Genomic DNA, 22253 nt, shown 5'->3' with positions numbered 1-22253 from the left:
GTTGTGGAGGTGTCTGCCAGTGAGGTGTGTGTTCTGCTTGGTGTGGTGATGATGCTGGTAGTGGATGATGTACTGCATGCAGGTGTGAGTGTAGAGGTGGCTGGGAGGGAGGTGGAGGAGAGGGAGGAGGAGGAGGAGAGAGAGGAGGGAGAAACAGTGGAAATAGTGGATGTTGTTGTGTCTGCAACTGAATGGTGTTTGGGTGAGTGCCTGTGGGATGAAATGTGGTGCTTGTGTTTGCCTGTGACACTCTTGGGTGTTGTCGTGTGTGCATGCTCGTCTGTATGTGTGCCTGGGATAGGTTGGGGTTGAGGGGAATGGGACTGGGCAGTGGAAGTTGGAGGGGGGGACTGTAGAAACCGGGACAATGGCTGCCATCAGAGAGGAGGCCAGAGCTTGAATCGATCTCTGAGTCGTCAATCCAGTGTGAATGCCCTCCAGGAATGCATTAGGTTGTTGCGTCTGGGCTGCCAGCCCCTGGATGGCATTCACCATGGTTGACTGCCCAACAGACATGGATCTCAGGAGGTCACTAGCCTCCTCATTCAGGGCAGCAGGGCTAACTGGGGCAGGGCCTGAGGTGCGTGGGGCAAAGGAGATGCCCACCCTCCTGGGTGAGCGGGCACGGGCAACTCAATGAGGGGCTGTTGGGAGGGCGGTGCTGGTGTGGGGGGTGGCGGCTGTAGCTGAGGTGGTCACAGAAGTGTCCGCCACCACCAGGGAGCTTCCACCGGAGGAGGTGTCTGTGTCTGAACTGTCCCCCCCCCCCCCCCCCAGTCTCCGCCGTGGTACTCCCCTCACCCTCCATCCCACTGGTGCCCTCAGCGTCGATGGACTCTGCCTTCTGGGTCCTGTGGGATGCGTCTCCCTCCATTGCCGGTGCCTCTGCTCCTCTGCCAGATGATCCCAATGCACATAAGGACAGGATGACAAAACAAAAAAAAGGATACACTGGGTCAGTGGCTGCACCAACACCACCGTTGGTGTACACAGCACCCTCACACACATGGAACAGGCTTACGCAATATGCATTGCACTACCAGAGAAATAGCCTGCCACCAAGGCATGGGGAGGGGCACACACTGCCAAATGCAGCACACCTGGGACCCGCAAAGCCCTCACCAGTAGTGGATGCCTACAAGCTAGGTAGCAAGATTATCCCTTTAGAACCCTAGCCACCAGGGGACCTATGCTGCAGTGTCAGGCCTGGCCTAGGGGCACCCACTGGCGCACATCCCCCACCCGGATACCACTCTACCATGCTTAAGTTGTAATGATGGGCACTGTACTCACCCCCTTGTGGCTGCTATGATGCCCTCAAGCGCCCATCCAGCTCCGGATAGGCCACTGCCAGTATGCGGGCCATCAGGGGGGTCAGGGTTCGACGGGCACCCCTTCCTCATTGGGAGGTCATCCCCAGCTGGGCCTCCGCCGTATTCCGTGCCCAGCGTCTTCGGTCCTCCCACCATTTGAGACCGTGGGTGCTCCGCCTGCCATAGACCCCCAGGGTCCGCACCTCCTTGGCGAAGGCACGCCATATACCCTTCTTTTGATGGGCGCTGACATGCAGAGGAAATACACACAGGAAAGTAGATTTAGACAAACAGTCCTGCCTGTTACACATATGGCCCAACATACCACATGGCCCAGCACACAACATGTACGCCGCCAAGAGGACATCCACCCACCCCCCTTACATGAGGCCTTCACACACACAACTCCTTCCATTCATGCTACATGCATCGTACTCACCTGTTGGCCTGGAGGCCCATACTGCAGTCCGTACTGGGTTAGGACCCCATCCACCAGTCTCTCCAACTCCTCCGAAGTGAAGGCTGGGGCCCTTTCCCCGGTCACACGGGCCATGGTAGGTTCTAGACACAGGTCACAGCAGCACATGCAGTGTAGGTCATCTCCTATGGATGATCAGATAGCAAGGGAGGAATATGATAGAAAATGGCGGTCACGTCCGCGGCGGTGCATACCGTCACCGCCGGCGTAGATCACCATTGGCCACTGTACCCCATAGGGCCCAATGTTAGCCAATGAGGAGTTGTACGGCGGTTCCTGACGGCCTACCGCAACGGCGCACACACAACGTCAGCGGAATTACCTTACTTCCACCTGTCCCTCCACACAGGACAGGCAGATGTCATTTCAGGTTGGGGGGGACAGGCCCTGGAATAATACTGCATCACAGGAGATATTAGCACATACTGGACAAATCAGAAAAACCCATTACATGTTTCCAGGATGCAAAGTTTTGTTGTAGCTCCATTGTTCAGTTTGTGACCGGCTCCTCACTCTTTTGTCCCTTAGATTCCTATCGCTGCAGATGAATAGAGATGGGGACATACCCCCGTGTACAGACCCATGGTGGACTTGGCAACACTGGAGGACCAGCACATTATCCTCACCTATAGACTTGACGGGGCCACAATCACAGAGCTGTGTGCCCAGTTGGAGCCTGACCTGATATCTGTTAATCGTCACCCCTCTGGGACCCCCCCCCTCTTGTGCAAGTGCTATCTGTACTCCATTTCCTGGCAACTGGCTATTTCCAAGTGACAGTGGGCTTGGCAGCAGGAATGTCACAGCCAATGTTCTCAAACGTGCTGACAAGAGTGTTGTCTGCCCTGATAAAACACATGTGTTGCTACATTGTTTTCCCCCAGCTTAAAGATTTGGCCACAGTGAAGGCCGAGTTCTATGCAATGGGACATATCCCCAACATAATTGTGGCGATTGATGGAACACATAATGCATTTGTTCTACCCCCCTTGCCCCCCCCCACCAGAATAAACAGGTGTTCAGGAATCGTAAGAGTTTTCACTCCATGAATGTTCAGTTGGTATGCTTGGCTGACCAGTACATCTCCCATGTCAATGCTAAGTCTCCAGGGTCGGTGCATGATGCCTTTGTCCTAAGGAATAGCAGCATCCCAAATGTGATGTCCCAACTACAGAGGCACAGGGTGTGGATAATAGGTGAGCCCTGGTTCCCACCCAGTATATGTTGGTGTATGGGCATGGTGTGGGCCTTGTAGGATAGTGTGTGGCTAAATGTTGTCCCTCAATATTTGCAGGTAACTCTGGTTACCCAAACCTATCATGGCTGCTGACCCCTGTGAGGAAATTTGGTCAAGGGCAGAAGAACGTTATAATGGGGCACATGGGCGAACCAGAAAGATCATTGAAAGGACCTTTGGCCTCCTGAAGGCCAGGTTCCGGTGCCTCCATCTAACAGGTGGATCCTTGTGCTACTCACCCACGAAGGTCTGCCAGATAGTGGTGGCATGCTGCATGTTGCATAACCTGGCCATCAGACGCCATGTCCCATTCCTGCAGGAGGAGGAGGCTGGAGATGCCCGTGTGGCAGCAGTAGACCCTGTGGACAGTGAGGATAAGGAGGCAGAGGATGAGAACAACAGAACATATGTGATTGACAATACTTCCAATGACACACAGGTAGGACCGTGTTACTTCACATTTCAATGACTTGTTTTAATTTGTGTGGCAGTGGCATGCTGATATTTTCCACTTCTATGCCCACTTAATATTCCCTCTTGCAGTTCATTTTGCAGATGTTGGTGACCAGACATATACTCCTGGTGTGATCACTACAGCCAGCTACAGGTCATTAATCTATGCTCCTTCTCTGTACAGTTGATTTGCAATGTTTGTACCTATTACAATAAATACATATTTTGATGTACATGACATACTCCAAAATGTTTTTTTTTCTCAAAGGGTGTTTATTGAAGTGCTAATATATAGAGGGGCAAGTGCAATGGGATGGGGTGATGATGGAGGAAAGTCCATCGTATTGTTCCAGTCTATTTGTAGCACAGATGCATTGTCCAAGGGGACATAGGAAGGGGAGCAATGGCAGTTCAAGGTGGACAGGGTGACTGAGTAGGACACAAGGGTGACAATCAGGAGAGTATAATTTCCTGGCGGGGGTCTTGGCAGGTGTCTCTGGCTTCTATCTAGATTGCAGGGAACATTTGTGGGGTGGTTCACCTTCTGCAGGGGGAGGGGTGCTGGTGGACTGTGGGTCCTGTGGCGGGGCCTCCTGGCCACTAGCGGCAGCAGAGGTGGAAGGCTGTTCTGATGTCTGGCTAGTGGCAGGGGCCCGCTGGTGTGACACTGCCTCCCTCATAATGTTGGCCATGTCTGCCAGCACCCCTGCTATGGAGATCAGGGTGTTAATGGCCTGCAAATCCTCCCTGATCCCCTGGCACTGTCCCTCCTGCAGCCACCTGTTCTCCTGCACATTGTCCAGGATCTGGCCCATTGTGTCCTGGGAATGTTGATAGGCTTCCAGGATCTTGGCGAGTGCCTCCTGGAGAGTCGGTTCCCTGGGCCTGTCCTCCCCCTTGCACACAGCAGTCCTCCCAGTTGGCCTGTGCCTCTGTCCCCTGAATTGTGTGCTCACTGCAACTGACCCCAGTTCCCTGATTGTCTTCGAGGCGAGGTGTGCCCTGGGGTCCCTGTACACACTGCTGATTGACATGTCCTGGGGACAGAGGTATTGGGTACGCTGGGTGGGTGCTGTGGTGATGTTTCCCGATGGGGGAGGCTCTGTGGTGGTGTGTGACTGGGCCTGGGTAACCGGCTGTCCAATGGTCTCTGATGGGCCAGGTAGGTCATCCAGATCCTGAACATGCAGGGCTTGGCATTGGGATGAGTGAGATGTGATGGTGGGGTGTGTGGGAAGTAGTTGAGTGATGGAGGTGAGGGTTTGTGATGGTGTGCAGGTAGGGGGATGATAATAGTAGAGAGTTGACTTACCAGAGTCCAGTCTGCCTCAGACTCCGGCCAGGCCCTCTGTCGCAGTATTGCCAAGACTTGCTCCTCCCATGCTGTGAGTTGTGGGGGAGGAGGTGGGGGCCCTCTGTATAGCGAGCTGGTGTCTTGCTGCTATGGAACGTACCTTCCCCTGTAGGTCGTTCCACCTCTTCTGATGGCATCCCTAGTTCTGGGGTGCTGTCCCACGGCATTGTCCCTGTCCAAGTTTCTCTGCCATAGCTCCATCTTCCTAGCTATAGATATCTGCTGCACCTGTGCTCCAAATAGCAGTGACTGTACCCTGACAATTTCCTCCACCATGACCCTTAGCTCCTCCTCTGTGAAACGGGGGTGTCTTTGTGGTGCCATGGGTGTTGAGTGATGTGTGTTGGTGAGTGTGTGTTAGGTAATGTGTTTGGGTGTGTGATGTGGAGTGCGTGAGTGGTGTATAGGTGTGAGTAGTGTGTGGCTCTAATTGTCAGTGGTCTTGGTGTCTCTGCTGGCAATGGTTTGTATTCATAAAGGGTTGTGGGTACTGTGGGTGTGTGCTTTATAGTGGTGTGGTGTGTGCATGGATTTCAGGTGTGTGTTGTTTGAACTGTCCAGTGTGGTGGTGTTTTGTATGTGGGTGTACATTGTGAGCGCGATTGTATGTACCGCCAATGGTTTACCGCCGTTGAATGTCTGCCGTGGGGATTCGTGGGTCATAATGTGATGGGTGTAGTTCTGTTGCTGTAACGGTGTGGGTTTTTGGACCACCAGTTTATCACTGACCTTTGGTGTGGCGGATTTGTGTATGTGGCTGAATACTGATGGATTGGTATGTGTGTGTCATAATATGGTGAATGGATACCTGCTACAGAGGTGGTAAGTTGGCTGCCGTCAGCGTGGCGGTAAGTGAGATTTACCGCCAATGTCGTAATGAGGGCCTATGTCTCTTCAAAATTAAAGTGTATTTCATTAACATGCAGAAGTGTTCAACTTTACTACTTCATAATATACCAGAAGTATTTTTTAAAACTCATAGTTTTAAAAAATGAACGTAGAAACATTCATGCTTCCTCACCCTGACAACAATGCCAATAGTAGACTAAGAGGCAAGTCACTGGTCACATAGAACCTTCTAGGTATTCTGGGCTGTTATTATATATGGACAACATTAAAAAGTATAAATCAAACACAAGAGAATGTTTTGTATAACATATATCTTCAACTCATGTATTTCAAGGTGCTCTTCTATGCCATAAAGAAAAAAAGCTTGCAAAGTGAAATTAGACAATTGTCTAGGATCACACGGTTTGGCCAAGTGGAGAAGCCAGGATTGAACCCAGGTTTTCTGGCTTCATAGTGCATTTTTATTTCATTCCATAGCATGCTTACCCCCAAAGTGCTGTAGGGTGATAGTGATTAAGATACTGCATAACATAGTACTGTCTAATCTACGACTTTTCTATTGGCTTAATTTAGAGGGCTATATGGAATGAAACCCTCAAAACATCTCCGTAATTCACTGGCCGCAGCACGTATATGATTTGTTTCCCTTAGGCCTTCATTAAACCCTCCCCCCATAAACTCCCACTCATACCGTACTGGCATCAATGTGGCCCTCTCCACAGAATAAATTTTGTGCCCCCTGGCAAAATGTTTGCGAGTACCCATGAGATCAGTCCCTTTTTCTGTGCTTAAGTGGGATTGTCTTAGAGGTCGCATATACATAATGAAAGATGTATAAAATCCAAGTGTGCAGACATACAAAACGAACATCTGTTATTGTGCTACAGGCTACTGCTGTGGGAAAATGCCATCTTGTATGCCCCAGCATAAGCACAGGGACGTAAATAACTAATGCAGTAGGACGGTAGCATCATGTCTCGGTGCGAGGGGCCCACTGCGAGGCAGTTACGTCACCCAGCCCGTTTAAGGGGCCCTTTTTCCTTGCTTGCTCTGGGGTCTTTAGCACCTTGGATACGCCATTGCCGCGCTTTAAGACTTCCATACTGGACGGGGTGGGCTCGATTCTCTGAATTTAAAACTGGATTTTCTTTTCCCTGAGAGGTGGAATCCGCCTTTCAACTAGGGCACTGCGACAATGAACAGTAAGACTCAGTGGCGTAACGAAACTTGAGGGGGGCACGATGCACAGTATATGGAGGGGCCCCCTCTCCAGACTCAGGAGGTCATCAGGCCAAGGTACAACAACCCGCCCACCACCCCCTATAGGACTGAAAGTAGTGAAGATGACTGGTGAGTAACCGCGGCCTTTTCAAAGGCTTTATCCAGTTTTACTGTATGTTGCGGTGCCATGTGAGGTGACCTGCTTTATTTGTTATGCGCTAACAGTATCGTCTTCTGAACGGTAATTAATGTGACACGCCGCCTCGTTGTGTGGGTTCCCCTCATTTAGCCTGTTATCAAATGTGACGTGTGCCCAGCTTTTGAAACCTTTTGGGCAGCGCTCCAGACGTTCCTGGCAAAGTCCTCTTGTGACGCAGGGTACGTGAATGTTTTCACTGCAGGTGCCGCAACGCCATTGTCTGTGTTCTTTGCTTTGGCTGTCCGTGTGTGGTTGTTGTCTCTGCAGTGGACAGGTGTGGCCTACTAACACCGCGGCCTCGGACATTTGTATCTTGGACTAACTGAGTGAGGCCTGGTTGTACAATCACGAAGAGGCCGCGGCTGCCTTTCCTTCTCAGCTGTGAATATAAATGCACTTCCTGCTGGAACACGCCTTACACCTGCACTGAAGGCCAAACGTTTTCTACATTTTGAAGCAAACTGAATTGTACTTTTCAGTATTTTAGTAAAATATAATTCTGGAGAAGGATAGTGGCTTGCAGACTGACTAGAAATGTTTGCCATAGGCCTGCTTAGTGCGTCATAATGTATTTCTGTCACGTGCAGTCGCACTAATCCTGAAGGAGCTAATCCTTTAATAAGAGTTTACTTCGGGATCGATAGCTCAAATTCTTACCCGTCTGTCAGCCTTCAAGTCCGAACAGTCGATACCTGAAATCATCAATTCATTGTATTACCTTTTGTGGAATAATACATTGCATCATGTAAATGAGATATTTAGGAGGCCTATTCGTACATCCATTGGTAAATTGACAGTGGGCAACAATGACGTTTTTTGTGATGCTGCTCATTTGCACACCACTATAAATTGTGGATCAAAGAAGTCCTGAGAGCAATCATGTTAGCGCAATTTGACGAGTCAACCTGTCTTCAGTTTGGAAAAGTAACGAGTGTGATGTGGTGTTTGCATGGCTTGCAAAAACTGTACTACCCAAGCTGATCTGTTTTTTTAAAATCCCATCTCAGGCAGACGTGATTCTCCTATGTAAAGTTCTGCCCAGTCCTCCATGACATGGTCCTTGCGTGTCTTCGTGTGTGATACGTGCGCATCGCGTGATCATGAAGGCTCGAGACGATGGATTTCTGTTAATGGTGTACATCACATCCCTCGTTCTCTTTCCCGACCCTCTTCCCATAGCACGGGATTCCTGGCGACCAGAGGGAATCTCCATCCCGTCCATTGTCCGTGTAAGGAAGAAAGGGGTCTGCTTATTGAACACAGGCTCTATTGAGCTCAATCAATCTCGCCCCACTTTCTCCTTCTGCTTTGTTGGTGGCTGTTACATACCAGTGGGAAAAGAAGGGCTCCATCAGTTTGAATCTGACACATATCGTAACCCTGACTGTTTCTAGCTCTTTGACCTGTGCCTGCTGCTACTGCGAGCTTGCAAAAACAGGATGAATAAAACCATGCATTTCATTACTTTTTCATGACGTTTTGAACTTTTGTTAAATTTTGATTAGTTCAAGCTCCCCATCAATGCCTCAAATACTGACGCTCCTGTAGCAAACAACTTGTACTTTATTGTGCATTCACGGAGACCCTTCAAACAAGTGTTAGGAGAGCTTGACTGACTTTTGCTTGAAGCTAGGATAAGTCTTTGATAATAGAGATTCCTTGCTTCTGTGACCTCCCAGAAGAAGAAATGAACTGTTTAATATGAAGAGGAACTACCCCCTGACTTCAAGTAAGTACTGCACAAGGCCAAACTGATTCGAAAATTACGTAGATGTTGCCTTACTGGTCTGACCTGCCCAGGCTTCATTATATTCTCCTCACGTGTGTATGTGTTTGAGGGGGGAGGGGTAGTTAATTTTTTTGGGGGTGTAGAGCTTTTTGTGTTACCTGATTTGTGGTAATTTTACAGCCATCAAGGTCCACCTCTGTCCCACTGAATGATCTTTGCTGATGAAGTTGTACCACACCCACCCCAAATGATAACATTCTCCACCATATGGGCGATCTTATTTAAACATCTGTGCTCTGTTGTGTAAATGCTATAAAAAAATATATGCTGGCTCCTTATGGCCTTCTAAGGAAAGCATAATTTTACATACTATTTTCCATGCACGTTAACAAAAGTAGTAGTCTTCTTTGAATTCAGCATTGATTGGACAATGAATAGGCGTCTGGCCTAGTGTGACATGCTGTACCTCACCACATCGTAGAGTGAATCGTATCCGCTTGAATTTTCTTCACCTGGAGAGGCCCTTACTCAGAGGCAGAAACATGGTTTTGAAACTGAATCGAAAGGAAAAGCCTCTCGATATGTAAAAATGAGACATTAATGTTCTGTGATGAATTAAGACTGGTTATTGGGGTCTTAGTAATGCTGAAGGTTTGATTTCGTAGATAGTTGAGTAATTAAACTCCAGTATCCCAATCCTGGAGCATAATCTCAATTCTCCCAATCTCTTAGTGCCGTTTTCCACGCTCTCTCAGTGCGTTTTTTGTGGCTCTTTTTCTCTCTTTCCTCTGTATTTCAGTTCCCCTTGTTGGTGCAGCACTTGCCTGCCAAAGGTAATGGTGTGGAGTTTAAGTGCATGGCTTGGGGTGTCAATTGGCAGAAGCACACTGGCGGAAAATAGCAACAAAAGACTCACCACCTTCTATTCCAATATCTGATTGAAGGAGTGTAGAGGAGTTAACCGTTAACATATGTCAGAACAGAAGCTCTGGCTAGTGATTGTATGCCCCCACAACATTATTGACTCGCCTCTCCACTCAACAATTGGTTGGTTACTAGCACCCATTTTCCGTGGATGAACCTTGATTACCTCATATTTCCAAGGCGAACCCCTCCCTTTTACCTTGATACACCAAACTAATTCTGCCTACACTTTGAACACTTTCTTCATGTCCCTCTGGCTTGACTACATACCGTTTCACCCTCACTATCTTCTTTGACTTTTTGCTGTCACTGACCCGCAACGGTAAGCCTGGGTCACCTCCCACCCTCTTGAAATTCCTAGGTGTGAATTTGTTTCTGTAAGTGGAGGAAGGAAGGCACACAAGTTCTGGTATACCTTACACCTATTTAGTTATGGCAAAGTCTTCAAGTAGGAGGACCTCCTAAATTATTCTAGCCCCATGTTCTGCATCTCCTCACATGCCCTCTTCCGCCTCGTGTGCCTGACCTTCTCTAGCCCCACCCCTGCAGGCCTCTCAACCAGGATCTACTTGATGTCTGCACCCCTTCACACCTAGACTGTGCCCGACTCAGCAGACTTTGGTCCGACTGAATGCTGCCACTACAAAGCCTCCACACTGGATGCTGCTACACTAGCGGCTTTAGAGCTTTGCCTCGTTCTACTGTAGGACCTTTTTCATGTACTCACTGCCATTTCACCAGCACGCACTCTCCATACACCACACACGTCTCACCCTGTCTGGTGTGCATGCTCCTTAACACCAGATCCCTCAGAAAACATGCCACTGAGGTATGGGACACCATCAAGAACCACTACTTGGACATCTTCCTGACCGAGACCTGGCTAAATTCCACATCCGCTCCCACCATCGCCAGCCAAGATAGACCGAACAAACCAAACGGAGGACACACGATCATACACAAGGACTCCTTCACCTCCACTGATGAGAACACAGCCTTCATGGAACACATGCACTTCTGTCTTCCGACCTCCATCAAAGGCGCACCCTACCTTACTGTCCACCCGGACCATGCATCACCTTCAGCAACCTCCTCACAAACTTCATTGCCCTCGTTGCCATTTGCTTGAATGAATTCATCTTACCCTGTGAACTCAACTTCTATCTCAAAGACTGAAACTATCCCAGCTCCACGACCCTACTCAAGAGCCTTAAGATCATAGGACTTACCCAGATCATCCAGGGCCTCACCCACAACGCAGGTCACACCCTTGATCCCATCTTGACAGCCAGCAACCAGGTCAAGTTCAGCCACCTCACTCCGCTCTCCTGGATAGACCACGCCATCATCCAGTTCCTCAGCTCGCGCCAACCACTCTCTCCCAAGTCTACTTACAACCTCAAACATAGCTGGAACAAGATAAAGGACACAAACTGGACCAACACCTTCATTGCCCACCAACCAAACCTCATTGGCGACCTGCTTGCTGACATTAAACCCTTCAACAACTGGATAACTACCAGCGCAGAGACCCTACCCCCCCCTGAAGAATTTGAGACACTCTAGAACCAAAACCACGCCATCTGGTACACCGAAGACCTCCAACTCCAAACTACTCTGCAAACAGCTGGAGAGAAAATGGAGAACCAGTTGGGACACCACTGCAACAAACACTTCTAAATCCATGTTTAGGAAATACCACACCCAACTCAACAAAGCAAGAAAAATAGCCCTTGCTCTCAGACTGGAAATCTGCTCCAACAACTGAAAAGAGCTCTTCAGCATTGTTAAAGAATGCTCCAACCCCACAGCCATCACCATCTCCTTCTCCATCACTGCTTCCCAAGACCTCTGTGACAGCAAAATCCTCAACATATACTGCAACTTCGATCCCCAACAAAACACAAGAATGCAAAAAACAGCTGCCACTGCCACCAGATCAGACCACAAGATCACAATCTGGAAACCCCTCACCCCAGAAGATACAGCAGAAATCATGAGAACAATCCATTCCGGGGACCCTACCTACCCCTACCCTCACCATATCTACAACCTAGGAGAAACTCTGATTAGCTCCCACCTCACCACCACCATCTACAACACCTCCTTCCTAGACAACTGGAAACACACAGAAATTACTGCTCACCCACAGCAGACCCAAAAGAGCTTGCTCAGCACCTACAGCCCTATATCACTTCTGCCCTTCCCATCCAAAGTCATGGAGAAAGCAATCAACAAACAACTCTCCAACCGTCTGAAACAACACCACCTACTAGACATCTCGCAGTCTGGATTCCACAGCAATCACAGCACTGAAACCGCTCTCATCGCATCAACTGACAACATCTGGACCATCATTGTCAAAGGGGAAACCACAGCACTCATACTACTTGACCTCCCCGCAGCCTTCAATATCATCTCCCACAGCACCCTCTTCAAAAGGCTCCACAACTTCGGAATACATGGCTCTGCCCTGAGTTAGCTGACCTCCTCACTGTCCAACAAGAACCAGCGAATAAGACTCCCACTTTACACCTCCGAACCCAAGAACCTCATCTTTGGGGTCCCTCAAGGATCATTGCTGAACCCTACCCTCTTCTACATCTACATGGTACCTTTCACCCACGTCATAAGATCCCACAGAATCAACAACCTATCCTGTGCAGAAGACACCCATCTTGTCCTCTCCCTTACAAACAACCACACCACCATGACCTACCTCAACACTTACATGTCTAACGTAGTAAACTGGATAAAACTGAACTGCTGAAAGCGCAACACAGATAAAAGTGAAGCCCTTATTTTTCGGAACAAGAGCTGTCCATGGGACTCCTCCAGGTGGTCAACAGAGTTGCCACCCACCCCTACTGATCATGCCAAAAACCTCAGTATCATTGTGTACGAGAGACTCACAGTGGCCAAGCAAGTGAATGCCCTCATCTCTTCCTGCTTCTTCATCCTGCATATGTTCCCCAAGATTTTCCATTGACTTCACACCAACACCAGACTTGCGATCACACAAGCCCTCATAACTAGCAGACTAGACTAAGGTAACACACTGTATGCCAGCATCATGAATCCACTAATAAAAGGTCTCCAGACCACCCAGAATGCTGCCACCAAACTCATCCCCAACATTCCCCACTGCATACATATCACACCCACCTCCATGAGCTACACTGACTACCAAACAAGAACTGAGGCCAATTCAAACTGTTCACCCACACATACAAAGCCCTTCACAGCGCTGTACCTGCCTACCTCAACTATCACCAGCCAACTGCACTCAGTGTCTTGCACTCGCTGAAATAACCACATCAGTTAGAGCAAGCCAGGAGGATGCTCCTTTTTCTATATTGCCGCCAAATTGTGGAATAACCTTCCACTCCACATAAGGACCATTTCATCCCCTCTTGAATTCCATAAGAAACGGAAGACCTAGCTATTCAGCATATCAGCCTACCCACCTACCCAGTGCCTCAATACCCCTTGGGTGATAAGCTCACTGTACAGATTCACATAAGATAACACAGTCAAGAAGGTGAAATGTAAGTACTTGGATTTAATCCACCAGGATTCAATGCACAAGCCTTCAATAGGTTTGATAGGTATTTTTATCCACAGCTGAGCCAATGTATGTGGTCTCAGTGTTCAGCTGTGCTGTTGTACAGATGGAGATTTTGGAAAGATGGGTTGTCTTTACATCTGTGTTTTTGCTCTCTTTATGTTTCCTCCCATGATTGTCACTCAACCAGAAAAAGAGTAGAGCTTGAATTATGAGTAAATGGAGGCATAGGGCTGGTGGTGCTTGAAGAGTACTGATGAGAATTCGTTTAGGGCGTTATTTGTCTTGTGTTTTTTTTTTTTTTTTGCTTCTGCGTCTACCTTGACTCCCGTGACCTGTTATAGACCTGTTTAAGAACATGTTGCTCAATACACTGAGTCTCTCCTGAATGTGTTGGAACAGACAATGCAATTCAAGGATATTTGCTTGCCAGGGGAACTGAGATTCTAAATATGATGGTTAGGACCCAGTAATAAGCACATTCCTAATAGGCTGTGGCAAGGCACGGGACCTGCCTGGTGGCCATATCCATAGTGTTGCATTCAGCAGGAGGCCCAAAAGACTCAACACTTTAGTGTTCTCCATCGCAACAAGCATAGCTACCGAGCAAGGGTGATGAAGAACTGGAGAGATGAGGTAGTGCTTCAGAGACCATCTCCTGGTATATCCTTTGAGGCATGATGGTCTGCATATACTGTGACTGAATTGTGCTTTTATTTTGCTATTTCTTGATGCTTACCATGTCTTTGAAGTGAGACAATGGTGAGAAAACATGTTAGTACATTCAACAGTTAATAAAACAAATGTGTTGAGTACTGCCCACAAATGTTCATTTCGCTTGTGATGGTCAGATTGGAGTATTACTATCCCTCTGTTCTACAGTGTGTAGAATTTCTTTGAAGACCTCTGCCATAAAACAGCCAGCTGAACAGTATACACCCGAATCCCATACACACTGTGGTATTTTAAAAAATGTTTTTCGACCATTATCAGAACTATTGTATTCCACCTTCTTTTTGGGATAATATTTAGGCTTGGTGTTTGACAAAACTTTTTGATTTTAACAAAATTATATGATTATATGTAAAATCTAATCATGGGTGCTTTCAGCCACTCTGCCTCACCCATTGGTCCGTTAGTGTGTCATCCGCATTCTCATTTTGCTTGCTTAAGCATATGTAATGCTGAAATGTGTCAGCCCACTTCCGCCATTGACTACCTTCACCAAGAATGACCGTATTCTGCCCTTTCACAAGGAGCACAAAGAACTAAATTTAGATCTGTTGCTTATGGAATTCTTGTGTTTACGTGATGTTCTACACCTTTACCATAAATTGTCACTATTTCAGGGCACAAAGTGATTGACCCTTTGCTGTAGCATACAAAATCGAGTTCACTTTGTGCAGATTTGGTTATTTGGGCACATTTCTTTGTCACTGTGAAGGTTTCGCCTGCCTAATCCCAATAGTCTTCCTTTCAGGTCTCTATTTTTAACTTTCTGTTCCTTCCTTCACTGTTCGGAGACTCCCTATGTGCTTTATCTCCAAATATATAACCTCCATCCTATTTCCGCCACTCTCGCTTTCCTATCTTCCATTTTCTGATGCCTGTGTCTACCATTTTATTGTAATGCCTCATCGTCTCCTTTTTTCACACTTTTCACCTTATCTTCCTCTCACTTTTTTGTAAAGTGAATTTTGTGCTTAATATGGGAAGTTAACATCATTCAAACCTTGCTTTTCTGTTTCTCTTGTAGGCAGTTACTTTGCCAGCCATTTTATCATGGGAGGAGAGAAGTTTGACTCTACACATCCTGAGGGCTATCTGTTTGGAGAGAACAGTGATCTCAACTTCCTTGGAAACCGACCTGTAGTGGTACAGTGCATCCGTTCACCTGTGTCATGGACATAATGAATGAACGAATTTATTTATTGTTTATTTCATTAAAATCATAGCAATTTCACATTAAAACAAATTATAAAAGAAAACAAAGCGGCCTAACTGGTCCGCTCCGGCTCTAGGTAAAACAATTAGAATACAAAGAACAGTTGTTAATACCTCCAAGAGGAGTTAGCAGGTTGGTAGCTTGGCATTTGCTGGGCGTATGTTGGAAATAGGAATCACGAGTGGGGGGGGGGGCACGACTGCCTCCTCTGTTGGTATATCATGCTTAGCCTGGGGAGGGAGGAAGGGAGGGTGCTTATCTCATCTTCTAATTATGGGATTCCCTGAAATAGTCCGTGATCAGTTTTCATGAGAAGGTGGGGGGGGGGAGAATCTAATGTGTGGGTTCGAAGCCGGTCTTCAAGCACTGTGACAAGTTTCCTACACCTTGATAAGAACCTTATTTCAATGTGGCCTCCAGGCAAGAACGAATTCCCCTTCTCTAAATAAATTGGTTTCAGGAGAGATCTCCTAGGAGCATAAAGCTCGGGGCACCAGCACAGGAGGTGTAACCATAATTTGTTCTTAAAATTACATCGTGTATAGCCTATCTCCTTGTCCAGTTGGGCCCTTGGGTTAAAACCCACCACTGGTAGGCCTAGCAGACACATCAATAAGATGTTTCTTTGGGCCCATCTCTTTATGCCTTCCCCTTAAGATAGGAATTGTTCAGGGGAGAAGAGATGTTTGAAAACTTTAAAGAGCGGGTATCTAGCAAATATGAGGTTAACTTCAGCGGCCTGTTGATAACCCTTTTCCAAGCTGTGTAAGAAATAGTGTCAGAGTTTAATGCAGGGCCTTCTGTTTGTAGAGAGGTGATATCCTTTTGAACTTTTCGATACCTAGGGTTCCCAACGCTCTCAACTGTCTCTTTTACAGATGCTTTAAGCATATTTGGAGGAGCCCTTATGTAAAATGTCAGAGTATCAGCCTCACATGTGAGCGATTGTCTTCAGAGGGCAAATTCCAGGCGTAGTCTGGTCCTCCGCATATATCTGGGCAGTTGGAATACCCTCTTGTAGGCTGTGCATTGAATATTTTTTAGGATGTGGGCACATGCCTCAGAAGGACATTTGCCCGTAGTGTACTTCCGGCAGAAGAGAGACCTTTGTGACCTTCAGTATAGGTGTGGCCGAAGCACTGTGTAAGGTTTTATTGAGACAGGTCAGGCTGTATTTGTTGGCTCCAGATTTATGTTTCAGGGTGGCTAGATGGTCAGTTGGGCTGGAGGACTTGTGGAGCTGTACCCCTGGATAATTGTATTTCATGGTTATTTTGATGGTTCCAGCCGCCATACGTCATGTTTGAAGTTTTTTTCTTCTTTCTTATAGCAACCAAAAATAAGAACTTTGGTCTTGTGCTTATTGATAGTAAGGAGGTTTGCTTTGTTGTGTTCCTGGAGATTGCTCAGGGCTCTCTGAAGACCGGCGTTTGTATGGTCCATAATGACAATGTCATCAGCATATTGTAAGATGTGACATTTTGAGTAGCCAAGTTGTGGGGGTATCAAGCAACTGCTTTCCAGAAATTTGCCCAGGTCAGAGGTGTATAGTTTGAAAAGAAGAGGGGCCAAGGCACTGCCCCTGCTTTAGGCTGTTCTCAATTATGATTTTAGAGGTTACTGTATTGAGACCTGTTCTCACGCGAATCCAGGGTCACCTGTGATTCTTGTGTAATCGCTTTAAAGTGCGACAGCGCTCATCCCCTTGCAAATGTGTATTCTTCCACAGGGGCTAAGAAATTGATGCCGTAATCTGCACGGCACCAACTTGCAGTGGTTGGCTAATTCTCCTTACCTGTGGTTTCTGATCAGTCATTTGTGCTGCTATTTTGAAAAATGTATGATGTACAAATAAGTGTTGGGTTTAGAGTAGCTTGGGGGGTTAGTGTTGGGTTTAAGATGAGGGTTGACACTGATGGAAAGTACAATAATAGAGCACCTTTGAATGAATGTGGGTAGACATTTTTGTTGTTAAGGAATTTGGTGGAACAGTTTTTGCACAAAGTAATAATAATTGTAATTGTGGGTATGTGTCTGCACTGGGTTTTCTTTATAGAGGTATTGTGATTCATCTTTACCCCTCCCTGGAGAGTTCCAATTGCCCCAGGATCTTGGTTGGGGTAGCGTTTTCTCACTACTGGGGGTGGGTAATACTTGTTAAAGGATGGGGGGGAAATGGAACCGTCATGAAAGAAGTCTGGTTCCTATAGGAGGCACTGACCTCATATCTGACCTTTGAAGAATACCTTTGAGTAAGAGGGTTCTGAAAAGCTGTGTTATATCAAAAATTGGGTTCTGTTTGGCAAGGTTAGCCGCAGTAGCAAGCAGGGAACAACCTCCAATCAAGCTGTTCCTACAGCCCTTCATTGCTTGAAAGTAGTCCTTTCACTGGTGATCTTGCAATGTTGAGTGCCAGACAACTTATTTATTCAGATCTTGATTTGATGTTGCTAAGAAGGACTGGCACATACATGGTAGCAAAGACTTTTAAGGTTAGACATGCACTTTTTATCATTCTCTCCCTAAACTTGAAGCGACTCTGAGCAAATCTTGTTTCCTGATTTCTGTGAATCTGCATTGGGCCCAATATAAGCTCCCTAGTTGTATGTCCTCCTGCCCTTGCCCTTTCCCCTCTTCCCTCCACGTGTAAAAATGTGTTTCTGACTGGGAAGAATATGTTCACAACACACATCCTATGAAGACGCATCATTCTGTGGTAGCCAAAGTGGCTGACGGCTCTCCACAGCCTCAACCTCACGAGTATACATTTTTCCCAGACAAGAGATGTCTATTAATGCTCATTTCAGGAGCAGAACTCCTGATAATGGAACTTGCTAAGGGCAACATCTCGTTGTGCACTAGCAGTGATTTAGGATATGTATGTTTAAGAATCCCCGAGAATACCAGTACCTGCATTAGTGTGTATCAATAATAATTATCGTAGACGCTCGGGAGGAGGATGAGGTTACTGGGATGACGTGTTGAGCCCCGAGAATAGATGTCCTTGTCATTGTGTCCTTGTATCTTTTCATGGCAGTTTTAAATGCTTGTATCAGCATTCTATCTGTGCTTTCCGTATAGCGCTTTGTGCCACAGTTTCCAATTTGTTACACTGTAGATAAGAGGTGGTTTAATTTTAGCAATCTAAGAACGATAGGGTACATCTAGCCTGAAAGAAAGATTCTCCAAGCTGACTTGCTCTATGCTGATTTTTTTTTTTTTTGCAGATGCATTGATTAATTGAAATTTCATATAGGCTGATTCGGTCGGATTAGAAGGGCAGGTTTACAGTTGTCAGCCCTGTTATACATGCACTGCATTTGCTCTCCAGTGGCTGGGAGAGTAGATGAGACGGGTAACCTTTGCAAACCTGTGTCAATCTAGTGCTGCTGTGGTCTGATTGGAACATTGCTTTAATCTCAGTGTGAAGAAGTTCCTGGAAGGCAAGAGGTGGAATCAACAGTACCAACATAACTAAATAAAAAGATAGAGGATTTACGGTCAAGATAAAGTTAGACATAAAAATAGTAATGCATCTAGAAAGTACAGAAAGATCATCAGTGCATCTGAATAAAAGATAACTTGGTATTTGTGTAAAAACGGTTACATGTGGAAAACAAGAAATAGTCAAATTAAGATAAAAGGCTTTCATCGTTTTACTCAACAGTCAGTATATCCAAAGAGGAAGTGCTAAAAATGATTACCTTTAAAATGGCAGTGTCATACAGAGATCTTAGTAAATCTAGCTTTCCAGACAAGCAGGTGCTGGACCCAGGTCAGCTAGCAGCAAAGGAATGAACAGCTGAGGCAGTGGCTTTAGTTAACACCTGGGTCCTGTGTGACGACGCTGCAGCTGGTGCTGTGTTAAAGCCACTGTATGCAGCTGGCTTACGGCACTGGCCTAAAAATATCCTGTTACCATAGGAAAAGAAATAGCCCTATTCTTAAGTTGGTGGTTCTGAAAACAGGTTTTCTGGCAGCAGAAAAATAAGTATGTTTACCCATCAAACCTTTGCCCAAAGAATCAGTGGCTTGAAAAATCTTTAATTCTGTGATCCTTGCACGTTTTGTCACTGGAACAAGCTTTTTTTCTAGACTGCCCAGTCATTTTTTGCCTGTGTTACCCCTGTTCCTTTTAGCCAATACCTTTTTTGTTATATACTTACTCATCCATTGATCTGTAATTATCATTCACCCTTTTCTTCCGCCCTCTAACGCCTACAGCATGGGTCAGTAATTCATCCCACTTCAACCACTGGCTAACTCTTCCGGGAGTGATGGCATTCTGCTCTTTAACTAGGAGCACATCCATATGGAAAGTAGATTCTTTAATTGCCAGGCACTGTTATGGCAATGTGTGCTTCATGAGACCAAGAAATATTTTTGTTTGTAGCCATTGTTTTTGTATTGTTTGTTTGTTTGTTTAGATTGATGAGGGCCAGCAGCTTCCCCAACAAAGGTTTCCCGAGAACAATGCCCAGGGAGGTTCCCATAATCGATATGTGTACTTTTTTATTTTTTTTCTTCTCCATTTTTTTTACAAGAAACCCCCAAGCAACTGTCCACCCCTCAGCCCCCCGGTTCCTATCATGGCAGGATCCAAGAAATGCTCCCAAACACACATGGATGACGGTCAGTCATCTCAAGAATCACCAAATAGGGGAGTCCATTCCCTTGGCCCATCTTCACCCAGCAAGGGACAGTGGTCACTACCTGACTCCATGTAACATTCTTGACCACATATAACACTAATGTCCAGCAGGTTAAAAAAGTAGGGTGTATTGTTACCTTGCATTCTCACCCTCACATTTTGTAAAGTCAGGCGTGTTTCCCCCCCTCCCCCCCCTCCCATTCTTCTAGTGAACCCTGAATTTCATACCTGGACTCAGCAAGGGTTTGGATCTTTCATTCTGGACCAGTCAGGTTATTTGATACCCACGCTTCACCCTAGAAAGTTTCTCCTACCCATTCCTGCGCAATGCATGCTACTTGGTTGATACAAACTTGTGGACAGAGATGGACTCATGTGGCATTCATTCTGGATCCACGCAGAGTATATGGTACCAATCCTTTTCCACAACAGCACTTCCGCTCCCCATTACTCCATACCATATGGCTGAAATCCTTGGCTGAGCTGGACTTCAGCTGCCCATTTTCGAATCATGCAGGGTGTTTGTACCTATGAGATCAGGGCTTCCTCTTCTTAACTCTTGGACTGTTCATATTGTATGGTACCCACTCTTTGACAGAGCAGGATTTCCATCCCCCTTTATTCTTCTGTATATTGTATATCACCAGCACCCACTGGATGAGCTGGACATCTGCTTTTCATTAGTGGGCCACATAGTGTAACTGGTGCCAACTGCAGGGTTGAGCGTGGCTTATATTTTACGTTTTTGGGCCATGCACCTTTTGGCAGAGTATGGTGTAATTCCCCAGTCCCCGCTGTGAGCAATATATGGTCCCTATCCCCGGCTTGGCTGAGCTGGGCTACTTCTTGCCATTCAGGTTATTTGATACCAACCTTGCGTTGAGCAGGATGTAGGCTTATGCATTCCATTCCTATATTTTCATTAAGCCTGTGTGCTGGTCATCAGTCCCAGGCTGCATTCCTGGAGATGTCTGGGCTGTGACCAAGGTGACAGCACACACTGGCAACTCCCTCATGGGACCTAGTTGTTTGGAACATCAAGATGTGCCATGATTAAATCCAGGATTTGTAAAGTGTGGCAAATCATCCATGAAGGTTTCAAGGCAGTGAATTTTAGGCACAGGGAGATTAAGTGATTTGCCCAGAATCACAGGAAGTTGAGTTGACTCAGAGACTCAAACCTGGTTCCTCCAACTCCAAAGTGGGCAGCTTAGGTCTAACCCTCTTCCATGATTGGTAGTAGCCTGCTAATTCCAGTTAGCTGTTCTTTCTGTGTAGACTTCATAGCCCTCTCTTCTTTAAATGTGTCAAAGTGCCTGCTTCCTCTTGCCATTTTATGTCTGGTTGGGTGAGGGGAGCAGTCCAGCACCCCCTTTCCATAGGCTGTGAGCCCCACTTTTCTGTGCTCGGTCTGCACATCCATATTCTAGCAAAGCCCAGTTGGGTGAGGAAAAGCCCCTAATGCCAGCTAGAAGTATTGTTCTTCGGTATCCGCAGTCTAGCAATATCTGACAGTAGGCATAAGAATGGAGACATTAGAACAGACTGTGCGGAGGAGAACCGGTAGGGTGTCAAAATGTCCAAGCAATCAAGCAGCCTTGACCTCCCTTGTCCAGGCCACAGTGGAAGAAGAGGTTCCCACTACCTTCAAGGCATTCATATGGTCTCTTGGTTTTGGGCTCTGACCTTCGGGCTCTCACCCTCTAACGTGCATATGTCAAAGGCGCATTCAGTTCTGTAAAGTGGGTTGCTCCAGGTCTCTTTGCTGTACCTACAGTACAGACCATGTGCCATATGGGTTTGACTTTAATTTCCTTATACTCTTTCCTGATCTCGTAGATCTGCAACTGCTAAATTCTTAGGTAAAACATTTAGGAATTTGTTTTTTAGTTTCTCATTGATCCTTCTTGGAATTCTCATCCTGCATTGCTTCACTATATACCACAGCTTCCAGGCTTTCGCAAATCCTTAAAGGTTTGGCTTTTTTTTTTCCAGCATTTTAGGTGTCTTCTGACCTAGCTCCCTTCCTCCAAGAAACATTTGCACATGAAAGAGCACTCCACAAGAGCCCTATAACATACCTCCTACTTCTGAATTGGAATGGTTGTCTCATTGTCCCCCTGTTGTACCAAAATATTTTGTTGTTAATATCGACCTGCACTTCTATGTCCTCCACAATTTCAACAACTAACATACCTGTGAGGCAGATTCAGCTCTGTATATCGAGGGATGGTGCATGCTTCCTCTGGATCAGTAACCACAGTTTTGGAATGCATCTCCAGGATCAGTAACCACAGTTTTGGAATCTCTTTTAATGATGTCTGCCTTTTTTTAT

At 46.5% G+C, this 22253-nt stretch overlaps 1 protein-coding gene across 3 annotated transcripts in view; it reads left to right on the top strand.

The window, feature by feature from the left end:
* The window catches only part of RNF157 (ring finger protein 157), a 494906-nt gene that overhangs the window by 61228 nt on the left and 411425 nt on the right, over positions 1-22253 (top strand). For all 3 annotated transcript variants that reach the window (XM_069200214.1, XM_069200215.1, XM_069200216.1), the window contains exon 2: positions 15079-15197. In XM_069200214.1, the coding sequence (XP_069056315.1) occupies positions 15079-15197 (119 nt within the window). The remainder of the gene's footprint in view (positions 1-15078; positions 15198-22253) is intronic.

Source organism: Pleurodeles waltl, chromosome 7 (genome assembly GCF_031143425.1).
Source record: "Pleurodeles waltl isolate 20211129_DDA chromosome 7, aPleWal1.hap1.20221129, whole genome shotgun sequence".
Lineage (NCBI taxonomy): Eukaryota > Metazoa > Chordata > Amphibia > Caudata > Salamandridae > Pleurodeles > Pleurodeles waltl.
Note: the sequence above shows the minus strand (reverse complement) of the source record. Positions and strands in the feature narration are given on the sequence as shown.